This window comes from Eretmochelys imbricata, chromosome 11, assembly GCF_965152235.1.
Source record: "Eretmochelys imbricata isolate rEreImb1 chromosome 11, rEreImb1.hap1, whole genome shotgun sequence".
Lineage (NCBI taxonomy): Eukaryota > Metazoa > Chordata > Testudines > Cheloniidae > Eretmochelys > Eretmochelys imbricata.
In genome coordinates, this window is record NC_135582.1 from 82897288 (window position 1) to 82909833 (window position 12546).

General features: G+C 44.2%; 1 protein-coding gene across 2 annotated transcripts in view; it reads left to right on the forward strand.

Annotated features, from left to right (window-relative positions):
• Positions 1–12546, forward strand: part of LOC144271989 (butyrophilin subfamily 1 member A1-like) — a 42313-nt gene that overhangs the window by 22938 nt on the left and 6829 nt on the right. For both annotated transcript variants that reach the window (XM_077829726.1, XM_077829727.1), the window contains 7 exons: positions 980–1000; positions 3585–3605; positions 5544–5564; positions 7165–7185; positions 7433–7453; positions 10806–10826; positions 12033–12053. In XM_077829726.1, the coding sequence (XP_077685852.1) occupies positions 980–1000; positions 3585–3605; positions 5544–5564; positions 7165–7185; positions 7433–7453; positions 10806–10826; positions 12033–12053 (147 nt within the window). The remainder of the gene's footprint in view (positions 1–979; positions 1001–3584; positions 3606–5543; positions 5565–7164; positions 7186–7432; positions 7454–10805; positions 10827–12032; positions 12054–12546) is intronic.

A 12546-nucleotide genomic window follows, 5' to 3' on the forward strand; every position in this document is an offset into this window, starting at 1 on the left:
AATTGAACGACAAAACTTTTGTAGTTCACAGGTGCTTAAAAAAGCCCCCCACCCCCACCCCGAAAGACGCTCATAGGGGGTGGAAGTATTTTGTCGGAAAAAGTGCCTACAAAAAGCATTCACACTGCCAGACTTTTAGCGACATGGCCGTGTCGCTAAAAGCTGTGTCGTGTAGACAAGCCCTCAGATGAACTCTCAGGAAACTGATAAAAGACAAAACACCCTGTCACCTGTGGGTGAACATTTTTCCCAAAATAATCATTCTATATCTGACCTCTCAGTCCTTATCCTCAAAGGAAACCTGCACACCACTTTCAAAAGGCTTTCATCACTCTGCTAGATACTAAAAATCATGGACTGAACAGAGACTCTGGATTTGGGCTTATTACAACAATCCGTAACTCACTAACCCTTTCTTTTTGTCCTATGACTACAGGTGTTAATGGGACACTACCTTGAATGGTCCCTTACAATATATGCTAACTAATCTGTTCCACCTTGCCTTTAGCTATGAGCTCAGATTACCTTTCCTAGATCTGAAGAAGAGGTCTGTGTGGCTCGAAATCTTGTCTCTCTCACCAACAGAGGTTGTTCTAATAAAAGACATTACCTCACCCACTTTGTATCATGAATCCAAATGTAATTCATTCATAGATTTAAGGCTGGAAGGGACCATCAGATCATCTAGTCTGACCTCCTGCATGACACAAACCAGAGTATTTCACCCAGTTACCCCAGTATTGAGTCCAGTGCTCTGTGTTCAGCAGATCTTTCAGAAAGACATCCCGTCTTGGTCTGAAGACATCAAGAGATGGAGAATCCATCACTTCCCTTGGTAGTCTGTTGCAGTGGTGGAAGTTCTAATTTGAGTAATGGTTTTCTTGAAACTGTAAATCAAAATAAAATGGAAAACTCCTTAATATCTCCATTCAGTGAAAAAAATCTTAAATAATGTATTTATCCATTTGTTTTATTTTAGGGAAACTTCTTGAAAATATAAGTAAGTTTCATTCCCTTCCTCCAATATCACCTCATATGTGAAGTTGTGCGCAGTTAAGTTTTTAATTTAAGGGACAAGGTCAACTGAAAAATCACAGGTAACGTCAATAATTTATTAACAGTAATCCCCACGCTATGTTATGGGAAGTCATAATGCAACCAGGATTTTAAAATACTTTGAAGGACTGACTTTCCCTCATTCCTGAATAGCTCATACTCCCGGTGAAACTGAAGGGAGTAGCAGCAAAGCGTCCTGTGGCACCTTACAGACTGTCAGACGTACTGGAGTATGAGCTTTCGTGGGTGAACACCCACTTCCCACGAAAGCTTATGCTCCAGTTCATCTGATAGTCTGTAAGGTGCCACAGGACGCTTTGCCACTTTTACAGATCCAGACTAACACGGCTCCCCCTCTGAAGCTTGAAGGGAGGAGGAGGTTCCCAAAGAATGAAGGTTTACAAAGACTAGTAAGCAGTAATAATACCGAGCTCTTCTGTAAAGAAATTTCATTGGTAGATCTCAAAGCACTTTAGAGATCATGATCATGAAACTGAGGCACAGAAGGGGCAACTAACATGCCCAGGTCTCCCAGCAGGCCAGTGGCAGAACCATGATTAGAACTCATGTCACCTGAGTCCCCGCACTGTGTCTGCTGGGTCACACTGCCTCTCTAGTAGTAATTAGTGATCGGGCCTAAACATATTGCACCGTTCCAAACGGTAAACCTTTGACGGTAACGCTCCAGTCCTTCAGACACTTGTGTTCGTGAGAAATTTTTCTTACATGCCTAAGTGTTTTCAGGCCCGGGAAACCATAACGCACTTTTCACCTGCAAGGATTTGTCTACATCAGAAGCACTTTCCGGGTCTAGGAATCCCAGTAGATCACAGGGGGAAAGTGCGGATGGGGCCTGTGCCAGCAAAGCCGTGCTTTGTATGATATAGTAAAGCCACCCCCACGAGCGAAACAAGCGATATCGGTCATGGCACGGTTTGCCGTTATAACTGGATCTCCACAGCACAGCCCTGTCAGCCAGGGATCACACCACCCCACAACGGCAGTGGGTATAATAGGCCAGGGGAGGCTAAAGCCTTCCCAAACAGGATGCAGGGCACCCCTCTTTGGAGCTGCCCCGCTGCCTGGCTGCCTTTGGAGCATTGCCCCTGAAAGGGCCCTGGCCCATGGCCCTGCCCACACTCCACCCTGAGACCCCACTCCTGCATTCCCCCATGACCCCCTACCCACACTGCTCCTCTTCCTGCCCTGCCTCTTACCCCATGGCCCCTCCACCCACCACTCATGCTTCTCCACCCCTTTCTCCTGTGGCCCCCTCACCTGCCTTTTGTGACTCTTCACCACTTCCCCCACATTCCCCACCTGCCTCTCACACTTCTCTGTCCCTTCCCCGGCACCCCCCACCCCTGCCTCTCACACCTCTCTCCCCCTTCCCCCACATCCCCACCCCTTTCCCCAGGCCCCACTACCTGCTTCTCGCGCTTCTCCACCCCTGTCCCCTGATTCCCCCCGCCACCCTCTTGCGACTCTTCACCCCCAGAGAGGCAGAGAGACACCGGTGACAGGACGGGGGCCCTTGGGTGAGGGGGCAGAGCAGCACGGGTGGCAGGACCCCTCGGGTGCAGAGGTGTGGGTGGTGGGAGCAGGGCCTGGGGTGGAGTGGGGGTGGAGTATAGGCAGGGCCTCGGGGGAAGGAGGCTGAGCAGCCTGGGCTCGGGGGGGCAGGGGTCGTGGCCACAGTCCAGGTGCCGGTGGCCCCTCCCATCTCTCGGGAGCTTCCAGCTCTCAGGCTTAGCCTCCCCAAATGTGGGAGTCACTTACCACCCATGCCTCCCCACCTAGGTGGCAACTCCGTGGGTGCTCTGGGGCTGGTGCACCCATGGAAAAAAATCGTGGATGCTCAGCACCCACCAGCAGCTCCCCGATCAGCACCCCCCCCGCCTTCCCCCAGTGCCTCCCACTTGCTGGGGTCAGCTGTTCAGCGGCGTGCAGGAGGGGCTGCGGGGAGGGAGTGGCGCAGGGACAGGAAGAGGCAGGGGGAGGGGGAAGAATAGGGTGGGAAGAGATGTGACAGGGGAGCGGGGTGGGACGAGGCAGGGCAGGGGTGGGGATTGGTGGGGGTGGAGCATGGGGCATGGCAGGGGTCGAGCAACCCAGGGAACGCGGGAACTCGGCGCCTCTGTCTCCCCACGTGCCTGGCTGACGTCGCTATGCCAACAGGCGTCTGTGGTGTAGATCTGCTCTTACTGCCCTACCAAGGAAATATGACCAGAGGCCCTGATCCTGCAGACACCTACCTTCACTGCTGCGCATTGTGCCCTGGAAATCGACAGTAATTCCGGCGCCCAGGGTACAGAGACTTATACACGTACTGAGCTTTCGTCTCGTTGTCCTGTTCAAGTCAGCGGCTCTTTACAGGGTTACAGCCAACTGCCCATTTGGGATTGGGGTCAAAGTAGATTAATTAGAGTGCTTATAATGAAAGCTGACCTTGAGATCCATAGCCTTGAGAAACAAAGCTCTTGATAGGCTTTCATTTACTGATCTAGTTCTTTCCCTTTTTTTTCAAGGTGATCTTCAAGAAGAAATTAGTAAGTTATAACCTCCTCTAATGCAATGGTTTGTATGGAGTTGCATCCTAGGCTGTGTCTACACTGGCAATTGAACGACAAAACTTTTGTTGTTCAGAGGTGTTAACCCCCTTCCCCCCCCAAAAGACAAAAGTTTTGCCATGACAAGTGCCAGTGTGAACAGAACGTTGTTGGCAGAAGCACTCTCCTGCCAACAAAGCGAACGCTGCTCATTGGGGGTGAGAGTATTTTGTCGGCAAAAGAGCCAACAAACAGCGGCTACGCTGCCCGACTTTTAGCGACAGGGCTTTGCCGACAGTCGTGTCGCTAAAAGCTGCGTAGTGTAGACAAAGACCTCGTAAGTACTGTAGGCTTCAGTCACCGGTAGGGAAATGACATGACACCCCAGGCTTTGTGAATAAATGTAAAGTCTGGGATTTTCAAAAGATCCGAAGGCAGTTAGGCACCCACTTTCCACTGAATGTCAATGAAACTTGGGTCCTTTACACACTTAACCTGCTTGGAAAATCCAAGCCCAAATCAACTCTTTGGAACAGCGTCTGTCTTTATTCTGTGTTTGTACAGCACCCTACCACAACGGGGTCTTGACCCAGGGCTGGAGCTCCTCTGAACTACCCAATGCAAATAATAAATAACTAATAGAAGTGCTGGCTCCCATTTTCAGCTGTGGCCAGAGGAGGACATAAAAGAGCAAGTTACGGCTCCCTGACTCTGGGACCAGTCCTGCAGACCCAGCACAGACATAATCTGTGTCACTCTGGTCATTTTCCAGCCCCAGCACACCTTCTTCCCCAGAGGCTGCTGAGGGGGTGGTTCAGAAGTTGAGTACACCAGCTCTGGGCCTGCTAGGGACTCCATCACACCAGGGAAGCCTTCAGCTTGGGACATCCAATTGCTTTTTAGTCTAGACGTCAAAAGGGCCCACAAAGTAGCAGAAAATCCAGTCCCCTGCCTCAGACACATCATTATTAATTATTGTTATAAAAATGCTAGAATGTGTTGCCCAAGTTGTAATCTTCGGCATAAGGCGTACAGCTTGGCTGGGGTGGTTTTTTGTTTTGTTTTTTTGAGGAGGGATTGTAAATTCACTGAAATATGTTTTTTAGGGTACTGAAACTATTTGCAAATTTGGGTTGAATTCACTGAATAATTTCAACTGAAAACACTTAAGAATTCAGAAATGGTAAAATGGTTTGTTTCAAAAATGTGAATTCAAATCAATATTTCATTTAGAGAGTGTCAATTTGAATCAATATTTTGTTTCAAAATAGCCATTCAGATTGATATTCTAAACATTTTGTTCAACCAAACTGTTTTGTTTTTTTCATTTCTCATTTTGTGAAGGAAAAAACAAACTGAAACAACAAAAGTGTGTGTGTGTGTGTGTGTGTGGGGGCAACGTTCAGTTTGGCCACCGAACAGAAAAATCAACAATTCACTGAGCTACACCGCTGCTGACAGCTCTGATTCTATTAACCAGAAAAGTAGAAAACAAGCCATAGCCTCAAATTGTTAGTAAAGTATTAGTGATTTCAAGGCCTACTTTTCATTCCTTCTGTGTGCAGAACTCCCAGAGTAGTGAACAGGAGTTTGGGATGCCCAAAAAATGGAAAAAAGATCAGTAACAAGTGAGCAGACAAAACCGTCTTGCACCCATCAAACCGGTAACCCTTCCAAAATAATTTCCAGAGCCCAGCCCCACACAGGATCACATGTATGAATAATGCTCTTCCGGTGCATAAAGATTTGCAAAATTGGGCACAACTAACACAGGTCTGACCTGTAACCCGAGGGTGCCTACTGGGAGACATATACGGTAATAAGAAAGAATAATTTTGTGCTTGTAATGAAAACGGTCTTTCATATCTGTAGGCACCTGGACAGGAGCACGACATTTGTATTTATTTTTATCTGTTTTGTTTTTTCTTCTTTCCTTAGGGAGATTGCAGGCAGAAATCGGTAAGTTAGCTTTTTCCTCGTATTCCCTTTTGTACATAGTCATCTCATATGAAGAATCTTAACTCTATTCTCCAGCACAATCCCCCTCCCTCCCCAGGGTTCACTATGCACTAAGGTCACCAAAAGGCAATGGGAGAAACATGAAAAGGAACAGAAATAAAGGTTTCCAATAGAAACTCTGACGCTGTTTTATTGTTCGCTGTAGCATCCAAGTGATTATAGGCCGAGGCCCCAATTCAACGTAGCACCTAAGCAAGTGTTTATCTTGAAACACATGCTTAAGTGCTTTCCTGAATTGGGGCCATAACATAATAGCGTTGTGGCAGACAAGGGACCGTCTAAACCTATTAGGGTGGCATTATCAAAAACACCCAGGACTGGCCTAAATTTGCTCGTACTGAAGTCAATGGTGAAACTCCTACTAACTTCAGTGGGAACAGAGCTAGGAAAATACTACCCTTAATCTTTATAGTAAAAGCAACAGCACGAATAAAGACCAAGAGAATTGTAGAAATGCAGAATTGGAAGGGACCTCAAGAGGTCTTCTAGTCCTGCCACTTCCCCCCATCCTGCCTTGGTACATGTGGGTGAAGCATACCTAGACCATCCCTGAAGGTGCCTGTCTGATCTGTTCTTAAAAACCTCCAGTGATAGAGATTTCACAACCTCCCTAGCTAGAGAAGCAAATAAATATTGAAGGTTCAAGTCATATCAACAAACTATTCCCATGTTAGGATTTGATCCTGCAGTCTTTGCACTCTCGATTGCTAGTGCAGCCAACAGGAGATTAGGGTCTGTGAAGCAGAATTGGCCTGAATCCTACAAATAATTCAGAGCTCTAAACCTTTGAAAGGATCGATCTGTATGTGTAGTGAATCCAGAAGTGTAAAGCAACATGAAAGAAAAATGAAAAGGAGTACTTGTGGCACCTTAGAGACTAACCAATTTATTTGAGCATGAGCTTTCGTGAGCTACAGCTCACTTCATCAGATGCATACTGTGGAAAGTACAGAAGATCTTTTTATACACACAAACCATGAAAAAATGGGTGTTTACCACTACAAAAGGTTTTCTGTCCCCCCACCCCACTCTCCTGCTGGTAATAGCTTATCTAAAGTGATCATTGTATTCTTCTCTCCCCTCACCCCACTCTCCTGCTGGTAATAGCTTATCTAAAGTGATCACTCTCCTTACAATGATCACTTTAGATAAGCTATTACCAGCAGGAGAGTGGGGTGGGGGGAGAGAAAACCTTTTGTAGTGGTAAACACCCATTTTTTCATGGTCTGTGTGTATAAAAAGATCTTCTGTACTTTCCACAGTATGCATCTGATGAAGTGAGCTGTAGCTCACGAAAGCTCATGCTCAAATAAATTGGTTAGTCTCTAAGGTGCCACAAGTACTCCTTTTCTTTTTGCGAATACAGACTAACACGGCTGTTACTCTGAAACATGAAAGAAAAATGTTAGTGCTGATGATCTTGATATGTAAAAAATGAAAAAAAAATCCTTGAAATTTTTATTCACTGCAAGTTCCTAAATAATTTGAATGAAAATATAATTTAATGATATCATTTGTATTTGTTTTTGTTTTATTTTAGGGAAACACCTTGAAAATATCAGTAAGTTCTATTTTTCTTCTAATGAAATATCTAACATGAAGTTTTAGGCAGCAAAGAAAAATCCCATGTAATGACAATTGAACCCAGATATTGCAAAGACATAAGCCAATATGTAACTTTATGCAATTCAGTGGGACTCTTACACGTGAATAAGTGTTTGCAGGATCAGGCCTAAATCTGGATGCACTCAGATAAAATATTACAAGCTTCTAATTATTTATGTGGATTTCTTTCTCTCTCTTTTTAGGTGAACTCCATGAAGAAATTAGTAAGTTATATTTCCCGCAGTTGAAACTTTTTTGTAGGGTGTTACTTTCCATTATAACATAATTTTTTTTTTCTACCCTCAAAGTTCCTGCAGCTTTAGATTAGACATACAGTGAATGATCTGATGTAAAAAGGCAATGTGAGAACATGTTTAAGTGACTAGAAGTCAGGGTACTGACTCAACCCTGGTCTACACGGGTGGGGGCGGGGGATCAATCTGAGTTACACAACTTCAGCTATGTGAATAACGGAGCTGACGTCGACGTACTTAGATCTACCCACTGCGGTGTCTCCACGGCGGTGAGTCGACGGCTGCCGCTCACGGCGCTGGAGTTCTGGAGTCGATGGGAGACTCGGGGGTCAATTTATCGCGCCTAGGCTAGACGCAATAAATCGGTCGCTGCCCGCCGATCCAGTGGGTAGTGTAGACATACCCTCAGCATGCTGACTGAGAGTGGCCGCAGCAGAAGATGGAGAGGACTCAGTAATGGCTCCCTGGCCAGTTCGACACAGACCCCAGCCTTACTGTCGAGTAGACTAGAGGGGTGGAATTTTTTAACCAATTTTATTTTTAGGGGGGAAAAGAGGAAATTCAGTGACATCAAAATGTTTTGAGAATTCATGTTGAATTTGCCAAATTGTTTTGGTGTAAAAAATCTGAAGAGATTGAAATGTTTTGGTTTCACGTTTTCAAAATGCAACATTGAGTTTTTGATTCAAAATGACTTTTTGTTTTGAAAATTCCTTTATTTTATTTTTTTTAAGAAAATGCTTGAAATCAGAGCAAGGCGTTTCACTTCAGGTCAAACAAAGTATCTTGGTCAACCTGGAACTAATTTTTTACTGACCTTTTCAGTCACTGAGAACAACTAAATAAAAAATCTTTGTGGTTCAACCTGAAATGCGCCTTCCCCGCCAACTATTTGGAATTGCAGAGATCTGAGAAACCTGTTATTCGCCCAGCTTTTGATTACAGCAGCCGCTGGGCTATTCTAATCCATACCACCTGGCTGCAGCTGCTCTATGGCTTCTCGCCAGGCAGATGTTACCAGCAGGCCGTGCTTTCTAGCCACCCCCCTTCTGACTTGTTGCGTGGCCCCATTGTGGTGGGCTGCAGGGCGGCTGTGCAGAAGCTGGCCATGCTAGTTCAAAGCCTGTTAGGGACTTGCCCATGCTGGGGAAGACATCAGCCGCTTCCTGGTCCCTTTGAGCAACTCACATGACAGGTTTCAGAGTAGCAGCCGTGTTAGTCTGTATTCACAAAAAGAAAAGGAGGACTTAGAGACTAACCAATTTATTTGAGCATAAGCTTTCGTGAGCTCCAGCTCACTTCATCGGATGCATGCAGTGGAAAATACAGTATGACAATTTTATATACACAGAGAACATGAAACAATGGGTGTTACCATACACACTGTAATAAGAGCGATCAGTTAAGGTGAGCTATTACCAGCGGGGGTGAGGGGGGAACAAAACTTTTGCAGTGATAATCAATATAGGCCATTTTCAGCAGTTGACAAGAATGTGTGAGGAACAGTGTGGGATGGGGGGGGGGGATAAACACGGGGAAATAGTTTTACTTTGTGTAATGATACATCCACTCCCAGTCTTTATTCAAGCCTAATTTAATGGTGTCCAGTTTGCAAATTAATTCCAATTGAGCAGTCTCTCGGAGTCTGTTTTTGAAGTTTTTTTGTTGTAATATTGCGACTTTCAATCTATAATCAAGTGACCAGAGAGATTGAAGTGTTCTCCGACTGGTTTGTGAATGTTATAATTCTTGACGTCTGATTTGTGTCCATTTATTCTTTTACGTAGAGACTGTCCAGTTTGGCCAATGTACATGGCAAAGGGGCATTGCTGGCACATGATGGCATATATCACATTGGTAGATGTGCAGGTGAAGGAGCCTCTGATCATGTGGCTGATGTTATTAGGCCCTGTGATGGTGTCCCCTGAATAGATATGTGGACACAGTTGGCAACGGGCTTTGTTGCAAGGATAGGTTCCTGGGTTAGTGGTTCTGTTGAGTGGTGTGTAGTTGCTGGTGAGTATTTGCTTCAGGTTGGGGGGCTGTCTGTAAGCAAGGGCTGGCCTGTCTTCCAAGATCTGTGAGAGTGATGGGTCGTCCTTCAGGATAGGTTGTAGATCCTTGATGATGCGATGGAGAAGTTTTAGTTGGGGGCTGAAGGTGACGGCTAGTAGCGTTCTGTTGTTTTCTTTGTTGGGCCTGTCCTGTAGTAGGTGACTTTTGGGTACTCTTCTGGCCCTGTCAATCTGTTTCTTCACTTCAGCAGGTGGGTATTGTAGTTGTAAGAATGCTTGATAGAGATCTTGTAGGTGTTTGTCTCTGTCTGAGGGGTTGGAGCAAACGTGGTTGTATCTTAGGGCTTGGCTGTAGACAATGGATCGTGTGCTGTGGTCTGGATGAAAGCTGGAGGCATGTAGGTAGGTATAGAAGTCAGTAGGTTTCCGGTATAGGGTGGCAACTATGGTGACAGAAGGAGGGGAAAGGATATAATGGAGAGATGTGCCATATTAGAAGAAAGTTAAACCAATCCATATTAAGGATAAGGAAAGCAGACATGACATGAAGGTCTAGATTGCATGATAAATGTCTCCCCTACCTCAGCCATATCAGCATTAGTCCCCAGATGCTATGATATTGTTATTTGGAGTACTGTGTCCAGGATGTGGACAAATTGGAGAGAGTCCAGCGGAGGGCAACAAAAATGACTAGGGGGCTGGGGCACGTGACTTACAAGGAGCAGCTGAGAGAACTGGGGTTATTTAGTCTGCAGAAGAGAAGAGTGAGGGGGGATTTGATAGCAGCCTTCAACTGCCTGAAGGGGGGTTCCAAAGAGGATGGAGCTCGGCTGTTCTCAGTGGTGGCAGAAGTGGCTACACCTTGGAAGAGAGAGATGGAATTCTGGTGACAGAAGGAGGGGAAAGGATATAATGGAGAGATGTGCCATATTAGAAGAAAGTTAAACCAATCCATATTAAGGATAAGGAAAGAAGAAAGTCTAAAGACTGAGTTATAGAACTGAATGAATATTAATTGTTCATGTGGTGTTAGCCGTTATCATTTTAGGGCTTACTCTTGCAATCTCTGTACGCCTCAGGCTCCCAGAAGCAGAACTGGGCCCCACTTCTAGACACAATTCAAAACTGTAAACCTTTGAATTTTTAGTTTCACTTGTAACCAGAAAATCCACAATATGGATAGAAATGTAATTAATGATTATCTGGACACTAGGAATCAATATAAAATGGAGAAAAAATATTTAAACCTTTGTTCATTGAAAAAACTCTTAAATAGTTTGTATTTATTTCTGTTTGCTTTATTTTAGGGGCACATCTTGAAAATATTAGTAAGTTCAATTTTTCTCCCAATCTAATCTCTCATATGAAGTTGTACGCGGTTAAATTGTTGTTGTTTTTAATTAAAGGAATAATGTCAATTTGAAAATCAAATGCACTAACTTTGGCCACAATTCAGAGGGCACAGCAGATCAGTCATTTGCAGGATTGGGGTCTTTGTAATAAATCATTGTCTACAAAATGGTATGTCAGAATAAAAACCAGACTTTGATAATAATGTTAAGGTCTGACCTTTCATTTCTTGCACGCACACCACTCCCAGTGCAATCAAAGGGTACTGGGCTGTGAGGAATAGTAATCAAAATATTCTGAATTTTGATTTTCCATCATCATCATTTTTATTTCCAATGACCAAAAAGGGTCAGGGAAAATGTCAACCAAATTGTCACTTACCCTCCCCCCACAAACACAAGCTATTTTCCCACCAGCTCCAACAATTAATAATCAGACCTAAAGACACTTTGCTCTGCAAAACTGTAAATCTTTAAAAAATTATATTGGAGCTCTGAGCCAACACGTTCTTAAACTTATGCTTCATTTTCAGCACACAGGTGGCCTTGTTGAAGTCAATGGGAGTGCTCACATGCTTAAAATTACGTACGAGCCTCACTCTTTGTATCATCAGTGCCTAAGAGTCCAAGCCTGAAAATACTTACATGCATGAGTAACTTTATGCATGTGCCTGAGTGCTGGTCAGATTGGGTGTTTATAATGCATTGTTGACCTGTAATCTTAGCTCCTGATCCTGAGTTTGGAGCCATGTGAGTGAACTGTTGAATTCAGCCCCCCTGATTTCAGCGTAGATTCAGGTCTTTAGAATACCATGGGAAGGTAGATACTAATAGCAATGAACAGCCATGATCCTTCTGCATTATACAACCCACTGGTGAATGTGTTACAGGCCTGCCTGCGTACTGCTCTACATACAATATGAGTCTGCTACAGACCCTTGCTAAATCTACAGCAATTTGGTCTTTTTGTTAGCTCTGGAGGTCCCCAGTTAAATGCCTGGTGCATCAAAAAGTATGGTGGCCATCACACTTGCATATGGTTAACTTTAAGTATGTGATTAGTTCCACTGAAATAATTCAAGGCCTATGTACGTGAGCTGAATGACTATAATGAAAAGCGATCTTTAAATTTCCAAACATTGTAAGAGAATTTTTAATTGCCTTTTCCTTTTCTTTTTATTTAAGGTGAACTGAATGAAAAAATTAGTAAGTGATATTTTCTCATTTTTGTATGGATTGCATCTTCTCGTGACATTTTCCATCTACTTTTCTCCCCAGACAGGAACTGCAGGCTGAATTCAAACACACAACAAATGATTTGTCACCAAGAAAGATTGTGAGATAGTGATTAAAACTAAGGGTATTGAATAGATATGCTGGTCCAGATTCTCAGCCACCTAATGAAACAGTGTGACATACGTTCTGAGTTTTGACAAGCTCTAGTCTGGAGTTTTATAGTACTTCCTTATGGAATCACAGAAATGTATAGAAACACTGCGAGTACCAACTCCAGCACACACACGCAGGCCTTGACTTTGTACTAAAGTCCCAGATCAGATACAACAAGATAATAACATACAAGACAACAATTTAACACTAAAATGAAGATACAACACTATCTGTAGGTAAGGAGTTTGTCTACAGTGATCATCAAGTTACATAATTTCACTGCCTACAACCCCTGTCCCACGCTGTGTAG